The sequence below is a fragment of the Zonotrichia albicollis genome, chromosome 7 (genome assembly GCF_047830755.1).
Source record: "Zonotrichia albicollis isolate bZonAlb1 chromosome 7, bZonAlb1.hap1, whole genome shotgun sequence".
NCBI classification, from domain to species: Eukaryota; Metazoa; Chordata; class Aves; order Passeriformes; family Passerellidae; genus Zonotrichia; species Zonotrichia albicollis.
The window spans coordinates 12096999-12116388 of NC_133825.1; the positions used below are offsets into that span (position 1 = coordinate 12096999).

Genomic DNA, 19390 nt, shown 5'->3' on the forward strand with positions numbered 1-19390 from the left:
AATTATTGGGCTGATTCCTTCCCTATCTTCCTTTTGAGGGTACTGCTCAATTCTCACTGGTTGTGTTCTTTCCTTAAGCTTGATTGCTATGTGGGGGCATTTTTCACCCTCCCTGGTACAGCAGAGGCCCCTACCCTCGAAAACACTTATTTACTTATTCTAGTATATTTACTATCTCTTTACTGATGTCTTTCTTAATTTCAATGGCTGTTAATGTTAAGCCTAACATCTTTATATCATTTGCCTCCAGAGTAACCTTTCTCCTTTGAGAATGTTTAGCAAATTGAGCAAATTGTACAAAAGCTTCTAAGTACACATAGTACACATGTTACTTTAAAGGTTTGGAAAAGTATGCCTTCTCAGACTGGCCAGTTGTTCCCCGCACTACAATCTGAACATTCTCCACAAGTACTAAAGCTTTATTTAAAACTGAATATATGGCCCTTGTGTTGACTAATTCTACCCTTTTCTTTCTTCTGATCTCACTGCCTCTTGTAGAGGGGTCTGTTACATCCTAGTTCTGGATGAAATTGAACTGCCAGGAGGGGGATGGGTTTGAGTGGGTATACTTTTGGAGCCTAAGCCTTCTTCCGTTTTGGGGAGGTCATCTTTATCCTTCCTCCCTTACCTTAGGAGGAGCCTTTACAAATCATGTGTACTCATTTTGCGAACTGTAATCGCTTTGCATTTCAGCATGATAATCTTTGTTTGACTTCATATGTTGCCATCTTATGCTGCATGTTTGATTTTCTTTCTCTTTGCCTTGTCTTTCCTTTTCCAGGGCCAAGACCAGAGGGTGGTCTGATCTCACAGTCTCTTTGCCATTCTGGGTGATTTCTTAAAACAAAAAGACATATCAGCATACAAAACCCCATCCCATTTACCTTTGTATTTTAAAGCAGTATTAACTGCAATGAAGTATTATAAATCTTCTTATTTTCTGAGCTGCTCCTACTGGCAGCCTTCTCCCAGTGAGCCCCTCCTAAAAGAGGCTAATTTAGCAACCTCTTTGCTCTGGTCAGTTCTCATTATCTCTTTCTCCTTGCCCTATCTCGCTTCCACCCAATCTTCTCTTTACAAAGCTTCACAATAGTTTCTCAATTTTCCTCCTACACACACACACACACACACACACACACACACACAGCTCCAGGTGGCAGGTATCAGATGTGATTTCTCACACACGAGCTTTAAGATCTTAGGTTCTGAATCAGCTTGATCAGAAACCTTTAATTTACACTCGGGGCATGTGCCCTGACACTTTTTAGAACAGCAATACCAGCGTTTCTCACAAACACCGCATTAACGCAGCGTGCCAGCCTCTTGATGCACCGAAGGAATTGCCCGCAGAGGCAGGCTATTCTGTTTATTACAGAGAACTCTAAATCCCTACAGCAGGCTGTTCCCAGTCCAGACTTACTATAGTACCAGCTGAAGTCTCATAAACTCATTCATCTCTTCTATCTAAACTCTGTTTTACAAAATATCAGTCCTTTCTAGTTCTCTTCTTGCACAATCTAATTAAGCACTGTGTCTACTTACACTTGTTTTACTGCTTTGCGAAAAGGCTGTGCTTGTCACAGCAGAAACTCTGATACGCCCACAGACACAGACACACGCACCCCCCCCCCTTATCTCAAATTCACTAGAGCCAGGGCTTGAATTGCTGTGAGGGGAGAATTCTTGGAATTCCTTTAATTTGCTTTACCATAGTTAAACATAAATCACCATACCATAGTTCTTCTGTGTAAAATGCTACTCTTGTTGCAAACAAAATCTTGAAATCTCCACAAACACTACTATACAATCCGAGAATCAAATTACCATAATGCAGTGGAAGAAAATCACCACACAAAATCACTGGGAAAGGGCATATCTCTCAAAGTGCCCACTTTTCTCAACACAACACAGCATACCATAATTCAGCATTTACTCACATCAGTTTTCCCTGGACACAATCAAAATAACAGCACACAGTCCAGAGATCAAGTCCAAACATTCAGGGCAAAGGAACTCTCTGAGCTCATACTCACGGTTAAAATGTACTAAATCTACACAAATCACTACATTTAAACACGATAAATACCATCACTGACATTCCTCCACTCGCTTCTCCACGGGGCACTTCTCTCCCTGCCCCCGCAGCCTGCTGCAGCTGGCGCCTCTGGCCTCACTCGGCTGCTTCAAACACGGGGAGTACTGACCCTCCCCCGCACTGTAGGGCACTGTAGATTTACTCTCTTTTATACACCATACACTTATCACCTGCACGATCACAAACACAGTGCACTGACCACACACATTAACCATACAGCAACACAGTGTCCGGACATCACACACATGAACAAAACACACGGGCTCACCAGTTCTGCTCTATCAGAACTATGAATCCCCAATACACACATACACGGGTTCACCCGGCTTACCCCCAAAGACGCTAGTGGTCTGCTCTATCAGAACGATGAACCCCGTCTCTAATACAGCTGCTCTATCAGCTGAATCCCATCTCTAATACAGCTGCTCTATCAGCTGAACCCATGAACCCAGACGTCTCTGGGTGATTTACTCCCTTTCTCTCCTTCCTCCCCCCCTGGGGCCCCATAGTACATACCGTATTCTCCTCCGCAGGCCAGCGGGTCGTTGTCTGTCCCTCGCAGGTGGCAAGTTGAGACAAGCGGAGCCCCACCAGAAAAAATTCCTGGGGCGTGCCATGGAGGTCCGTCTATCCCCCCTGCCCCCGCGGGGACAGAGAACTCCTGGCTTGGCTCGCCAAAATGTTTTGCGGAGAAAAGAAGAAACCTCACAACTTGTAAAAGTTGTAAAGCCCAGTATGCTTTTATTACAACGCGTGCCGGACGCAAGCCTCCCCAAAAGGGCATGCGTACCCCTGAAAATTTCAGACCTCCTTTTATCCCCCTTCCAAATGCATATGCATACAGTTTCACAATAAGTTCATACATATTCATCTTGCATGACACTTAGCACCAGTTCTTCTTTATCAAAGGAATTTCTAGGTCGGGGCAAATTGACCTCATGGTCTTTTCTGTTTTTCTTTCTCTGTCTCCTTGCTGTCTCGGCATGCGAGTTTTTCCTTCAGCTTTGGCCTCACAGACCTTTCACCATTGTTAGACACTTCACCTAATTCAGGATGGATCTCTACTCTGTCTCACCCAGGCCTGTGGAAACCACACAGTGCCCATTGTGTGAGAAGGGGAACTGGAAGTTCAGCCTCAGTGTCCTGCCTGCTCAGCCCGGCCCACTGGAACATTGGGGTCCATGACCACCAGGGACCACTCCAGGACATGGGTGAAGGGGAGGGGAAATATGTTAATGATATTCGGGAAACGATTGTCACATGTGTGTTTAGTCCAGGACAATCAATGAATATGTGTGCAAAATACAGAAAATAAAGAGAAACTCTCCTGTACTCAGCATGCACAGCTTTGGAAGGAGCTCTCCCCCGTGCATCCAGCTGAATAAAGAATGCTGCTTCTTAATGCTACACTAGGGTTAAGGAGTTTTCTGTTTTACTGAATTTTTGATAGAACTCCTACTGCCAAGGAAAGCTCTGTCTGCTGCTGTTCACAAACAGAGAAGGGCTGGTGGCAGATGTGGGGCTCAGAGGCTGCCTGGGGCAGAGTGACCATGAAATAATCAAGTCTTCAATTTTCTGTGAAAGAAGGAGGGACAGCAACAAAACTTCTGCACTAGAATTAGGAAGGGCAAACTTTGGCCTGTTTAGGCTGCAGATTTGGGAATACCAAATCAGGTACTGATTTTTTTAAGGGAAACAGCCCTTAAAAATAAATGGGGCCCAGGAATGATGGACACATTTCAAGAAAGTAATGTTAAGCAGGAAGCATCAACATTGGATAGAAGGTCAGGCAACTTAGGAAGTGTTTAAGGATGTTGTTAGGTCATGCAGAATGAAAAGCTGAGATGTGAAAGCTCAATTAGAACTTAACCTGGCCACTTCTGTGAAAAATAATAGGAAATGTTTCTATAAATAAACTAATAGCAAAACATGGGATAAGGCGAACCTCTAGTCTTTATTGGATGCAGTGGAGAATATAGTAACCAAAGATAAGGAAAAGGCTGAGCTACTTAACGCCTTGTTTGTCTCAATTTTCAATATTAGGAGAGGATATCCTCAGGACGAGTGGTCTCCTGAGCTGGTAGATGGGCACAGGGAGCAGAACAGCCCCTGGAATCCAGGGGGAAGCAGTGGGTGACCAGCTGAGCTACTCAAATGCTCACAAGTGAATGGGATTGGATGGGATCCATCCTAAGGCAATGAGGGAGCCGTAGATGAGCTCCCCAGGCTGTGCTCCATCATTTACCATCAGTCCTGGCTCAGCAGGGAGCTCCCAGAGGACTGGAGGTGCCAGTGTGAGCCCATCCCCAAGAAGGGCTGGAAGGAGGATCTGGGGACCTCCAGGCCTGTCAGCCTGACCTGGGTGCCCAGCAAGGTTATGGAACAGATCACCCTGAGTGCCATCACAGGGCACCCACAGGATGGCACTCACAGGGCACTCCCAGCTGATGGGAACAAACTTTCTGGCTGACTGCAGAGGCCAGGACAAAGCTCAGTGGTTTCCCTGGTGTGCCCCAGCCCTTGCTGGCCCCAGGGCTGATGACATTTGTGCTCCCTCAGGTTCATGTCCCCACACCAACAGCATGGGGGTGCTCCCCCTGCTGTGTGCAATGCAAACAGGGGCTGCTGAGCCAGTGCTGCTGTGTCTGTGCCTGCAAGGATGGGGCACCTGTGTGAGCTGGGGAGAGGCCAGGGCTGCAGAGGGGGGATGTTGTTGGCAGCTCCATGAGGACGCTCTGGGACACTGCCCTGGGCTGTGCAGCGCACTGGGTATGGATCAGCCCCTGCTCTGCTGCTCCTTCCCATCTGCCCAGGGCCCTTGCAGAGCACCAGCTGCTGCTGTCCTGAGCTGCCATGGCAACCCTGGGACAAAGCAGTGCCAGGGGTGTTCCAGGTACAATTGCAGTGACACTCGTTGGTGCCACCAGGTGCCATGGCAACCCTAACCTGTTCCTTGGTTTGGTGCCATGGCAACCAGTGCCTGGAGCTGTTGTGATGGTTGGTGGCCATGGAAACTGCCCTGGGCCCTTGCTCAGGGCTGGTGTCAGTGCCCAGAGCCAGAGGGGATCCCTTGCTGGGGGCTGTGCCATGGCCACCTGCCCTGTGCCGTGCTGGCCGCTCAGGCACCAGGAACCAGCAGCCAACGGCACTGCCAGGGCCAAAGGCCAGGTCCGCCAGACAGAAAGGGGCAGGGCTGGGCACTGTTTCCATGGCAACCGGCACTGGGCGGGACACCTGGGTCACCTGGCCTGGCAGTTGCCATGGAAACCCCTGTCAGGGACTGAGGGCACAGCCCCTGGCACTGAGACACTGCTGGGCCGGGTGCTGAGCACAGGGCTGGGCACGCAGAGATGGTTTTGTCCTTGCTGAGCTGCAGCACAGCCAAGGCCTGTCCTGCCCCTCGTCAGCCACGCTGGGGAGGGGCTGGGGCTGCGGGGGAGCTGGGCAGGGGACACAGCCAGGACAGGGGACCCCAACTGAGCCGGGCATAGCCCAGACCAGAGCACATCATGCTCAGGGTGTGAAGGGGGGAACAAGGAGGAAGGGGGAAATTTTGGAGTGAGGGCTTTTGCCTTCCCAGGGAACACTTAGGCAAGAGGGGGCCCTGTTTCACCAGTGGGAAGGGTCACTACCAAAGACACAGACACCAACTTAAGGAATTGTGTCATTTATATCATGCACAGCTGCAAAGAATTACGAAATGATAAGCTCAGCAAAGCGCATCGTCATTAGCAAAGAATTACAAAAGAAGCTCAGCAATCCATCATAACCCATCATTACATTTTGATGACCAATTCCTTGGTGAAACACTGGAGGTGCTTGTGGCAGACAAAGATTCTGGCTGACTCTCAAGGTACACCTGACAGACATCAGTAGTATTTTAGTGACACCATTCTTCATTCTTTTTTCTCAATCTCATTCCAATTAGGAACAAGAATTCTGTTGTGCATGGAGCTGGCACCTTTTTAATTCCAGAATAATGTCCCAAGACCCTTTGCTATTCAGCTTTACCATGCTGCCTTGTGGCTAACAAGGCTTGGGGGGCCCTTTCCCCTCTGGCTGGAAGGGGCCGGGTCCCAGTCCCTGAGGGGCACCCAGGCTCCTGGATGGAATTCCTGTGCAAGTCCCTCAGTGTCACAACAGCCTTCACACGGAGACCCCTGGATCAGAGCATTTTCCACAGGGGCCCTTGGGGCAAACAGGGAGATTTGGTCTGGCAGAATGGGTAAAACAATCTCCTGTCAGATCTACTTGTTCTCACACACAATCCTTGGCTGCAGGGACACATTCCCATTGTTCCTGCCCAGGTTTCAGGACTCAGAGTTGTCTTTCCTAGGGACTGCTCCTTCAGCTGCCTCGGGAGGGCCTTTTGGCCTCCGGACCCACACTCTGGCTCCATTATTAGGGCTGCTGGATCCAAACCCTTTATCTCCACAAACGGTGGTGACTGGAGCTGGATCTCCTTTTTTCACAATTGTTCTTAAAATTGCAAGATCAATAATTGTGCTACCCTGTCATAGGGTTGACTAATCCAATCGTGGTCACTATTGTTTAACAGAATTACTGTAATCTCTCCTTGATATTCTGCCTCAATTCCTCCTGCCATGACAGGAACACTTTGCAAGGCCAAGCTCCACAGGAGCAGTTACCAAAGCAAAGTGTCCTGGAGGAATCTGAATTCCTGTTTCAGAATTGATAGTTCTCATTTGCTTTGAATTTCTCTTCTTTAATTCCAATGCATGAAGGCCCAGCCCTGCAGCCTCTGGGCTGGCCCTGCCAGGGGCCATCACAGCCAGAACAATTTCCCAGGCAGCCCAAGTCTCACTGCCCAGGGTTGGATTTGCAAATTGGGGGCAGCCGTGCACAGCCAGGGGGTTTCCATTTCCCCCGTGGGCCGTTGTGAAGGGCATGGAGCACATCTGGGAGATGGGTTATCCATGGGGACAACTTCCCATGTCTTCATTTTTTCAACTGCTCTTTTAACAACCCCTTCACCCATGCAACCAATCCTGCAGCTTGTGCATAGTCTGGTACATGAAAAACCCTGCAGGCAAAACCACTGTATTTTTCACAGGAACAGACAAAGCACTCTGCATCACAGTATCAGCAAACCCTGTAAAAATAGCCAATTTCCTCCCTTCCTCCTTTTTTCATTGCATACAATCTCACAAAGTTCACCACTGACATTAGGGTCCTGGCCAATTCTGTTCTGTAGGGTATTTAGTGTTACATCCCTGAGCAGCCAAAGATACCAAATTAGTATTGCCAGCACTAGTTCACATTATTATAATTTTATATGTACATATTGATATGAAAATATAGATATAAACATATCTACATAAATCTATAAATATAAATATGGAGATCTTATTATCCCAGAAATATGTATATAGTTATTTATTATATTGATATTTCATTTGCACAAATGCATCTGAGCTCAAGATTAAAACCTTCTTCTCTTGCTCCATGTGGGAGCATTCCAACAATAATTGTTCCTTCTGAAGGTGCTGTTTCCTATGTACTCTCAACAAATTCATCTTTGTCTGCCCAAACCCACAAGGTCTTTTCTTTTTCCACATGCAGTTTTTGGATGCATTTGAAGCCATTCAGGGGTGCAGCTTCTTTTACCCGACTGCCCCACTGCTCCCACGGGGCTCTGACCTCACCCACTCCAGAGCCAGGGAACTCCAGGGAAGGGCTTCCCAGCTGGGAATTTCTAATGGGACTGATTCCTCACATTGACATTGAAAAAGTGACATTTTGTTGGCATCTGAGCAGACTGTGCCAGTTTTGTTTTACCAATGGGCATGGTCAGCACCAAAGACACAGAGTCCAACTAAAAGGAATCAGTGTAATTTCTTGCAGTTCAGAGCAGCAAAGAATCACAAAAGGAGCAGCTCAGCAATGCACCCAACCATCCCCACCAAAGATTGCCTGCAGTGATTAACAAAGATCCAGCAGCATTTACCCTCAGCCTTTACCATCCCCCAGACCCAGACAGCAGCTGGGGAAGCTGTCACAGCCAAGGGCTGCAGAGCCACTCCTGGGCACTGGGAATTCCTGCAGGTGCCTCCAGCCCCCGGTGAGGCTCCAACCCCGCTGGGAGAGGGCCCAGCTCTGACAGTGCTGAATGAACAAACTGACAGCACTGCTAGTGTGGCAGCATCTGCTTTCATCCTCCTCTTGGGTCCCTCCCAAAGCCTGGCCAGGGCTCAAGGAGGAACCAAGGGAGGTGACTTTGATCCTTCAGCCCCAAACAAGGCCAGATGTCAGATTTCATGGCCTTGTCTGGCTTCTAAATACACAAAGGTCAATACATGTTTCACTAATGAGTGGCTACATCTATCACAGTGCTAATGACAATGCATATTTCATCAGGGAGCAGATACAAAGATAACCTTTGCTTGGAAGGTTCATTCAGAGGCCACCTTTGGCTCAGGGCCTGCTGTCCAGGCCTCACTCAGGGCTGCTGTCCAGGCCTTGGCACTTCAGGGACGTGGTTTAGTGCTGGGCTTGGCACTGCTGGGTGAGCGGGTGCACTGGGTGAGCTCAGAGGGCTTTTCCAACAGAAAGGATTCTGTAATTCCATGATTATATCCGCTGCAATGAGCTGGGGCTATTTTAGCAGCATTCCTTTGCTCCAAAAGTTTCCTCTTGCCCAGCTCCTGTGGCCTGAGGCTGCAGCTCCTTTAGCTCCTGGTGCTGAGCTGCTCATGCTGAACGAGACCACTTGGAGAGAAGAACACAGTCCATGCAATTCCTTCTGGGACACGGAGAGGGGAGGCTGTGCAAACAGGAGCATTGTTTGCTGTGGCCTCCTCTCTATCCTTCACGCCTTTCAGTGCTTTGAACCAGCCAAGAGCTTTCTCCAAGAGTGCAATGGAGCAGCTGTTCCTGCTCCCAGGCCTGGCTCTCTCCAGTCTCTGCCCTTGCCTGGTTCTGTCCCTCTTGCTGTGCCCTCTGTTCCCCCAGGGCTTGCTGGCTGCTGCCCAGGACTGTGGCACTGGCACAGATCCAGTGCTCCAGAGCCTCCTTTCTGTGCCCTTGGAGCTGCCTGGGCACAGCAGCCTTTTCCATCTGGAAGCTCCCCAGGGACAGGGAGTGCCCAGCCCTGTTCCTTGCACAGCCTCCAGGAGCCCAGGGCTGCCATCTCCAGTCCCTGCTGGCACTGGGGGCTCCCAGGTGCCTCAGGCTGCTGTGACACCGCTGCCCACGGGTGGGAAGAGGGGCAGGGGCTGTGCTCAAAGTCAGCTCCATCTGCTGCTGCTGCTGCTGCTGCTGCTGCTGCTGTGGGGTCATTTGTGCAGCCCTGGCCCAGAGTCAGGGATCAGATCCTGCCAGTCTCTTCCAGCCCTGTCTGCTCAGAGTTTGGGCCTTGGAGCCTCAGGTGGCCAAAGGCAGCTGCTGCTGGTCCCTCTGTGTGCCCGTGTTCAGCAGTGCTGCTCCATCAGTCTGTGCCCAGCAATGGGGAAAAGCCTCAGCCCTGCAGGGCCAGGAGCTGCCGGGCTCTGCCTGAGCAGCTCAGCCAGCAGGAAGGGAGCTGCTCCACACGGGAACCAGGAGCAAAGGACATTCCTTTGATAGGACATGTTTTCTATTGAAAGAAAAAAAAAGGAAAATGGGAAAAATAGGTAAATGGTAAAAGATATGAGTAAAATCCAAGTGTTAGAGAAAAAACATAACATACAGTTAATGAAAAAAACAAAGCCTAAATGCAAAGTTACATTCTTTGCATTAAGAGGTAAATGATCTTTTTAAAAAGAGAACTCAGTTATTTACATTGTAAATGTGCTGATGGTATGGATCCATCTTACTGACCTCAGCAGCCTTTTAAAAATTTTGGGCTTTGTTTCCAACATTGGTATTTGAAATTGTGCTCGAAGCAAGAGGAAATTGCTTTGTGCCCTTCCAGCTCCAAGCAGGACTGGGAATGGAAACTCTGTCAAAGCCCAAATCCTTTAGAAGATGACCTTCCTTCTCAGCCTGGGAATGAGCTGCACATTCCCTTTGAAACTGCCAGGAGTTTCTTAGAGACACAAAGTCCCACTTACGGCCTTTTGCTCTGTTTTGGAAGTGCAGAAGGGCAATTATCCATCCACCAGCTCCAGACTGCACTGCCTCAGGAGCACGGCCCACTCGCCAGCTTTGGCCCACTCGTGGCACTTCTGGAGGAGGAAGAAAGTGCAATTGCACAATTCCAGCCAATCAAGAAGGAAGAATGGGACAGACAAAACAGATCCAGGCGTTCAGCTGGAACTGTGGAGAGTTTGGGTCCTTGCCAGTTGGATGTGTGTCCCCAGCTGCAATCTCTGGGCCTGCAGCAGTGTCTCACTCACCTGCCAAAGCAGAAAGCTCAGGCGCTGTGCTCGCAACAGGCTCGTCTGATGCAGAGCTGTCAGAGCAATGTGAGGGCAGAGCCAGCCTGCTGGGCAGGCCCAGGGCTGAGCCCAGCAGAGCCCTGGCAGAGCCCAGAGCAGCCTCAGCACCCGCAGAGCCCGGCTGCAGGGAGAGAAAGCAGAAACCGCCCGTCAGCTGAGGGCTCCTGTGCCCTTGTGCCAAGGCCTGCGGTGCCCAGGCCATGCTGGCTGTGCCCAGAGCTGTGCCCAGAGCTGCCCATCCCTGCTGCCTTTGGCAGCAGAGCAGGAGGGCAGCACATGTGCCCAGCCTGCAGCCAGCCAGGGCACATCCAGCCCTCAGCAGCTGCCCAGAGCCAAAATGCAGCTGGGCAGCCAACTGAAGAATGAGTTGCATCTGCCCCAGCAAAGGGGGAACCTTTGGTGCCCGGCCAGGCTGTGCCATGCCCAGATCAGAGAGCATCCCCCTGTCTGTGGACTCACCTGCAAATTGGGCCTGGAGCCTGGCTTTGAAGAAGGTCCCAGAATCCAAGTCCATCATCTTCAGCTGGCCAGGCTGGGAAGAGATTGTCATCCTTGAGGTTGTTCTTGGTGTCTCCAGCAGCAGCCCCACCTGGAACAGCTTCTCCAGGGGCTCCTTCTCCTTCCCTGGGGCCAGACCAGGCTCTCAGGGCTCTGCCCAGGGCCCCAGCCATCCATGAACAGGACAAACAAAACCAGGGGGATGGTGGCCATCAGTGCTTGCCACATCAGGTCTGCAGCTCAGCTCCAGCCCAAGAGCTGCGTGTTCCCTTCTGCTGACCCCTGCTCAGAGCTACAGGCAGGACAAAACCAGCCTGGTTTGCTTTGCCACTGATTGCCAAGAGATGCATGGAGCTGGTACCTGCCAGGGCCCTGCATCCAACTGTGCATGTGGATCTCTTCCATCTTCTAGGGCAGAGGAACACCCTTCACCCAAGGATGACAGAAAAGCTGTTCTAAGGATGGCCTGTCCGAGGGTTGCATGGACAAACATCTCTTAATGATATCCTGGCACTCTGGGGAGAGAAACCAGAAATCACCAGTTAGTTGGAGAAGTTGCCCCCCTGTTCCCATGCCCAGGTCATGCTGGGTGTGCCCAGAGCGAGGCCTAAACTTCCCCATGGATGCTCTGTTTGGAGGAGAGCAGGAGAGCAGGACATGTGCCACCTCCTCAGCAGCTGCCAGAGCGGGATGCCTACGAGCCCGCTGCTGTCTCCCAGCACTGGGATTCCCCCCGTGCCCAGAGATGAGGATCCACCTTGAGAGAGCCATCGTGGGAACAAGATCCGCCCCCGGATGATCTCCTGGCCCCTCCTGAATGGGTGCTTCCCCATGACCAGGTGGCACAGCAGGAGGCCCAGGGACCAGATCGTGGCTGCCTCGCCGTGGTAGCATTGGTGCTGGATCCACTCTGGTGGGCTGTAGGACAGGGTTCCTGTGGAACACAGACACAGCTCGGCAGGGGATGCTGCTGCTCCCAGAGCCTGGCCCCAGCATCCCTGGGCATGTGGAGGCTGCCCCAGAGGCACATGGGGTGAGCGCTGCCCTCTCGCCAGCACTTGGGTCTTGTGCACAAACTCGGGGCTGGAAAAGAAGCCTGGTCCTGGAAGAGGGCAGAAGAAACCCTAGGAAGGCCCAACCATGACACACAAAGGAAAACTCCACCCAGTAGTGGAGAAAACCCACACTCCTCCCCACCTGCATGGCCCCCAAAAATCTTAATAAGCCAAGGCAAACAAGGGGAGTGGAGCAGTCCAGCCCTTCCTCGCCTGCACACCAAACCATCCGGGGCATGCGGTCAGGCCTCCCTCTCTGCTACCCCCACGGGGGTTTGTGTCGGGCTGGCTGCCCCAGCTCCAGCCCCAGCCCAGGCCACAGTGGGTGCTGAAGGCTGTCAGCAGGGCTGAGAGCTGGCCCCCCTCACACCCCCACCCAAATCAACTCGGCTCTAGCATCAATCCCATCCCGGCTGCAATAGGGGGAGGCCCCAGTGCTGCACCCAGGCTGGGCCATGAGATGCCCAGGAGCACCCCCTGCGAGGGCTCACCTGCAAACTGGGTGTAGGCTGTGTCTTGGAGGAAGGCGCCACAGCCAAAGTCGATCAGTTTCAGCTGCCCGCTGGCCAGGTCGAGCAGGATATTCTCGGGCTTAATGTCCCGGTGCAGGACCCCGCAGCTGGTGCAGTGCCGCACGGCCTCCAGCACCTGGCGGAACAGCACCCGCGCCTCCTCCTCTGGCAGGAACCCTCGCTCCGCCAGGAAACCCGAGAGCTCCTGGCACCGCTCCGGACGCTCCAGCACCAGCAGGAAGCTGTCGGGGAGCTCCAGCCACTCCAGGAGCTGAATGACACCGCCACAGCCACGGGACACCTTGGCCAGCAGCACGATCTCCAGGGGTGCGCTGGTGCCGTCGGGCTGCGGGAGGAGCACGATGCTCTTAGTGGGGCCGAGGCCGTGCCAGGCCTGGGGAAGCCCTCAGCCAGGCCGGGATGCTCTGCACGCCCCGCTCACCCCATGCCCGCTCTCCCCGCAGGACTCACGGCGGCTCCCACCGTGCCGGGCCCCGGCTCCTCGCCGCCCGGCACGGCCCGGCTGCTGCCGCTGGCCCCGCTCACTCACCAGCTCGCCCCAGTGCCAGATGCGATCCCGCGGCACGCGTTTGATGGCCACCTGCGAGCGAGGGAGAGCAGCGGGCTGAGCTCGCCGCCCGTCCCGCCGTGCCCCGACCCATCCTCCTCCTCCATCCCCTCCGCCTCCGCCCGCCGCCGGCCCCGCCGCTCACCGGGGCGCCGTCCGAGATCCGCGTGGCCGCGAAGACTCTGCCGAAGCCGCCGCGCCCCAGCAGCGAACCCAGCCGGTGCCGCTCCTGCAGGGCCTCCTGCGCCTTCCCTGCGGGCGGGACGCGGCTGTCAGCGCTCGGCCCGGGGCCAGCAACGGCCCCCGAGCGCCCCTCACCCGCCCAGGGCCCGGCATCCCCACCCGCCCCGGGCATCGGCGGCTCGGGGCCGGAGGCCGCGCTGCCGAGCGGCGGAGCTCGGGCCGGGGAATCCGCAGCGGAGGCGGCGGGAGCGGCCGCACCGCGTGTGCGCTCCGCGGGCCCCGGGAGGAGCCGGGGCCGGGACTGGAGCCTGCCTCGGGGCCGGGGCCGGGGCCGGGCTCGGGCCAGGCGGAGCCGAAGGGCGGCGATGCCGCCCCCGCACCAGGAACTGATGCCCGCCCAGCAGCGCCCCCGCCTGTACGGCCAGAGCCGGGCGGAGGCGAGACCGCGGCGGGACGGCCGGGGCCGGGCACGGGGCAGCCCCGCCCGGGGCCGGGGGCGGGCCGGGGGCATGGCCCGGCCCGGCAGGGGAGAGGGAGGCGGGGAGAGGAGAGGGACGCCGGGCAAGGGACTCTGAGAGAAGGGTGCCCGACAGCGGGAAAGCGAGAGAAAGAGAAAGAAAGAGAGAAAGAGAAAGAAAAGGAGAAAGACTATTCAAAAGTATCTGTTTTGGTGCTGCCGCCGCTACTGCTGCCGCTGCCGCCGCTGCTGCCGCTGCAACTGAAGCACCCGGGCCGTTCGTCCCCGTGTCCGTTCCCCGCTCGCCCCACGAGCCCCACGTTCGAGCCCCGCGCGCCCCGGGGACAGCCCCTCCGTCTGCCCAAACACGGGAACTTTGCAGCGCTGAGCACAGATGCAGAGCTCTGACTCCTGCGCACTGGCACAGCGATCCCCTCGCTTGCTGCTGTGCATTGTCCTTGCTCAGGGTCAAACACTGTCGGGCCACCTTCCCTTGGGGTAGGATTCCTACCTGACCCCAGCACTGCACTTACATCTCCAGTGTTGCTTTCCTGTAAAAACAGGGGAAGGAAAACTGTGTGTGGCTCATGGTATTTTAGAGTGTCTAAAAATCACTAAGTCATCGATCCTAGAGGTGAGGTGCATCTGGAATTACTGGGATGGAGAAGCAGTGCAACATGGAAAAGGGGAGCATAGAAATAAATAGAGGAAAACATCTTGGATTGTTTCTTTCATTTTCATTTCCCTTCCGGAAAGCTGTTTCAGTTTTCCAGGAATCTTCTCCTGTCTGCTCTTCCCAAGAATCTCTCATGGAGAACAAGGTCAAGCTTCTGTCATAAGATTTGCCACCAGGAAATTATGCCACTGGTGAAATTTTCATGATGACTGTTAGTGCTGGTTTAGGACAAATTTTGGGAGGAAATCTCCAAAAGGGGTCCGTCTAGAAAGCAAGTTCAAGCAGCCTCTACCCCTACTAGTTCAGGAAAAGACTTCCCTGGAGAAAAGTGAAAAAAACCCCCAGTTTATTAAACAAGTAAAGTATTCACAAACATGAAAAATGAATAATATTAAATAAAACCTCTGACAGTGCTGAAGAGATGGCAAATTCAGAAAGTCCTTTTTGGGTTGTAGTTTGCTCACTCGGTCTCTTGTAAGTCCCTCTGGCGCTGGAATGCAGCGTCCCAGAGCTCGGTGGGCCACAGGTGTGAGCTGCCGGTGTTTGTCTGGGTTTTCAGTCCAGAGCAGGTTTAAACAGTTCCAAGAAAAAGGAAAGTCACAGTCCAAAGAAACTTCTCTGCCTAAGCTAGCTAAAACCAAATTGCTAGACCTGGGCTATGAAGGCATTGGGAAATTTCCAAATCTGGGCATTGGCGGTCTCAGCAAACACAATATCTGGATAGTGCTGGTGCCAGAACCTGCAGATTTACAAACTTTGGCTTTCTGTGCCAGCAAATCACTGGACTTGGGCTGTGCCAGCACCAGAAAGTTTTCAGATCTGGGCATTGACACTGCCAGCAAACACCAGATCTGGGTGGTGTCGTTGCCACTGACAGAAATCTGCCAGATTTGGGCTCTGCTGGCACTGGGAAATTTCCAAATCTGGGTTCTGGTGCAGGAAACACAAGATGTGGGTGGTGCCAGACCCAGTAGCAGGAAGCTTCCACAGGTTTTGGATTTCTGTGCCAGAAAATTGCTGCACTTGGGCTGTGCCAGAATAGGGAAATTTCCAGGTCTGGGCACTGGCAGTGCCAGCAAACAGCACATTTCAGGCTCCAGGCTCCAGGCAGGACTGCATCTGGATGCCTTCCTCTTTTCTTTCCTTCTTTCTTTCTTTCTTTCTTGGTATCCTGCTGCCAGCAAACTCCAGATTGGGTGGTGCTGGCAAGGGGAAATTGCCATGTTTTAGCTTTCTTTGCCAGAAAATTGCTGGACATGGGTAGTGCCAGAAGAGGGAAATTGCCAGATGTGGGCACTGGCAGTGCCAGCACACACCAGATCTGGGTGGGGAATGTGCCAGCACCAGGAAATTGCCAAATGTGAACTTTCAGTGCCAGCATATTGCTGGAACGATGCTGTGCAGGAACCTGAACAATTCTGCATCTGGGTAGTGCTGGTGGCAGTGCTGGGAAGCTGCTGGGTTCTGGCTTTCTTTGCCAGAAAATTGCTGCATTTGGGTTGTGCTGGCAGTGAGAAATTTCCAGATGTCGTAGGAAGGAGACCAGGACACCAGTTGGTTCATCATGGCCCGGTTTATTGAAGAAAGTATCAAACACTTATACAGCAAATAATAAGCTTATGAATATTCTGTAAGCCAAGCAATCTATTGGTTAAACTATAGCATTAACTCATCCACATTCCTTTGAGCCTACGTTCTCTATCTCTCCTGCCTCACTGTCCATTTCTTTATCATGTTTTGCGAGGATCAAGGACACATTATCTTGCACCTGCAAGATTTGGAACTAATCATGGTCTTGTACTTTTCCATTCTCTATCCTGCTACAGACTCAAAAGGCCTCTGCCTGTCTCTGCCCTAGTTAGGACATCTTTCCCAAATTAATTCGGCTGTGTCCTCTCTCCTCAAGCCACTCTTTGACAAAACTCTCCACACTTCCCCCGTTTTGTTCTTGGGCAAGGAGGCTAGTCTGCCAAGTTCTTTCTATCATTCGACTAACCATCTTTTGAATACAATTAAAAATACAAGGCAAAATAAGCAAAAGCAACAAAATCACACCCAGCAACCCTATAGCATATATCACAAGGTTTCTCAGCCACGGTCCAAGTCCTAAGCCTTTAAGCCATTCGTCAATTCCTAAACCCTCTTCTTCTTTAAGATTGTGAAGTCTCTGCTGCAATTCTTTTATCTTCGCATGAATGGACACAGAGTGATCAGACAAATTCATGCAACACATTCCCTCAAACTCTTCACATCCATGACCTTGTGCTAAAAGCAAAAAATCTATAGCAGCTCTATTTTGCAAAACAGCATGATTAACACTTTGCACATCTACAGTTAACATGTCTAAAATTTGTGACGTCTTGTCTAGCTCATCCTTGGCCCAGCATCCCAACTGTTTTGCTAGGTTCATGGCTTTATTTGCAGCTCCTCCCAGCAAGACAGTTGAGACCATCACTTGTTTTAACTCACTCCAAAACCGTGGGCCCCCTATCCAGCTGCAGTCTAAGTTATGCAGGCTGCGTCTCCTCCTGCTTGAATTTTGACTGAGTTGCTTTAATGAAGATACACTGGGGTGAAACAATGAAACAAATTTCCCCAAATGAAACAAATGAAACAATGAAACAAATTTCCCCAAATAGCAAGGTCCGCCCTGTGGCCTGACTGGTATACCATTCCAAGCTCTGTCTCCACAGATTAGAAATACCCCTGCGGGTAGTTTCCTCGGTGCCCTAATGGTAGTGCCTTTACATTGACTATAAACCTGTTTGGATACTGTATCCAAACTGAGGGATGAATCCAAGGTAGCCCATGTGTCTCTATGCTGATGTAAATTCTGTGGATCTAAGGGCTCAAAACTGAACCATCCGCCATTTGAGGTGTTAGTTATACTGGCGTTTGCACTTCCAAAGAGATCTAGTTCCTCTGGAGGAGAATGCAGGGTAGTATTAAGCGATAAGACTATCAAGCATTGGCGGTAAACATCACTCTGACTTGCGGTATAACCTGGCGTGGGTGGTTTAATGTTTGTTATATTGCGCATGCATAGAGTTTGATTATTGATCAGACTGCAAAATTCCCGAGGGGACCACACTGGAAGACCCACCAAACATGTTCAAAATGGATTAGTAACCCCCCCAAGGCTAAGGCAAAGCGAAGATTGGTTAGTTTGATTAGCAAGTGTTATCCATATGTTATCTCTAGGCTGATTAAAGCACTTTGCTCCTACTGCCCCATCTGCCACAGCACTAAGCAGTATAACAAAAATAAGCCTCATTTTTCTGTTTTCTTTCTCGCTTTCCCTTTCTTATCTGTCTTTATCCTTACCGATCCTAACTTTTGCAGTCCAAATCCCTGAAGAGTCTCAATGCAGGAGTCCAATGCCTTATCGGGACCTCCTTTAATTAGTCCTACTACAGAATGCTGTGTTAGAGGCACCAATTTTCTACATCTGGCAGAAGCTATGTATGACTTGCTTTGAGCTTTAACTCTTTTCACCATACACTGTACCTCCCACCAGTAATAGGCCAAGATTTTCTGCTCGGGAGACTCATAAAGATTTAAAGCTAGAGCCATACCTAGCCCCGTCTGTCTCCTTAGTTCCCTCTGCCAGTCTTCCCCCCATGTGTAGTCATGCTTGCAGGTGTTACACCATAAACCCCAGATCCCGGACGGTTCTAACCAAAAGGTTTTACCACAACCCCCACAATATAGAGCTACCCACGCAGCACAGCAGGGGCTGCGACACTCAAGGCAGTGTTCCCTCGCTGGTCCTTTTATGCGGAAGGTCGATAGTGCTTCAACAGTGTCAGTCAGCTCCCTGGCTGTCCGGTAGTGGCGTGTCACTGCTCTGTCCACCACTTTCGAGTGTCCCTTCAGCTGCAGCAATAAGGGTTGCAAGATCAGCAGCAGCTTCTTCTCCAGACGCTCCTTGTCCCCCTCTGTAAGGTTGTCCACCAGATGCTGCATCAAAGACAGGTTTAGTCCACTTGGCAGGCACCCACAGAGGCCCTGTTGGTGAGGAAACACAAAGATATCCCCGACCCCAGTATAGCACTTTTGCGGGCTTTTCCCATATCCCTGTGCTTGGATTTTTATACTTCACCCAGACCTCCGTTTCCTTAATAGCTTCCTGACTTGACCTCGGGTGATGTTTAACTGCAGGGGGGCCATTGTCCTCCCCAAAAACACATAAATGATTGATCACATACAAAACCTTAGCCAGGCATGCTTGTGGGTCCTTTAAATCCTGGTGTTTGTCAATGTACTGTTTGAGGGTACCATTTGCTCTTTCTACTATCACCTGTCCTGTGGGGGAATGTGGAATACCTGTCACATGCTTGACAGACTATTGGTCCAAAAACTTTCGGACCCTAGCACTTGTAGGCCGGGCCATTTTCCGTTTTGATACCTTTTGGGACTCCCATGACAGCAAGGCAGCTCAATAAATGCCTGATCACATGTATTGCTTTCTCTCCTCCCTGAGCTGTAGCCCATATGTAGTGGCTATATGTATCTATAGTAACATGCACATACTTGAGCCTACCAAACCTGGCTACATGCGTGACATCCATTTGCCACTTCTCATTCATTTTTAAACCTCGAGGATTAACTCCGCAGCCCAGGCCTATTCCCCCATTATGATAACTGCATATTGGACATGCCCTGACAATGGCCTTAGCTTCTGATAAGCCCAAATCAAAGTTCCTCGCCAATCCTTTTGCATTTTGATGGTACCTACTATGGGCTTCTCTTGCCAATGTATGCTTATCAACAGGACAAGAGTTATCAATGGGTAAGGTAGCCAATTTATCTGCACGCTCATTTCCTTCTCCTAGGCCCTCGGACCACTTGTGGCTCCTAATATGGATTACAGAGTACACTGCACTTCTATCCTGGAGAGCTTTCCTTAATTGAACCAGTAACTCATACAGCCATTTGTTGTTTACTTCCTTAATTGCTGCTCCTTCT

General features: G+C 51.5%; 2 protein-coding genes across 2 annotated transcripts in view; both read right to left on the reverse strand.

The window, feature by feature from the left end:
* The window catches only part of LOC102071274 (uncharacterized), a 242938-nt gene that overhangs the window by 55607 nt on the left and 167941 nt on the right, over positions 1-19390 (reverse strand). The gene's annotated exons all lie outside the window — the stretch shown is intronic.
* On the reverse strand, positions 5750-13743 carry LOC141729626 (serine/threonine-protein kinase pim-1-like). Its single transcript, XM_074544338.1, has 8 exons — positions 13252-13743; positions 13089-13139; positions 12518-12884; positions 11729-11905; positions 10933-11486; positions 10432-10594; positions 10147-10260; positions 5750-9689 (listed from the first exon to the last, which is right to left on the reverse strand). Exons 1-5 carry the CDS (start codon positions 13459-13461, stop codon positions 11380-11382), a joined length of 912 nt encoding a protein of 303 aa, XP_074400439.1. The 5' UTR covers positions 13462-13743; the 3' UTR covers positions 5750-9689; positions 10147-10260; positions 10432-10594; positions 10933-11379.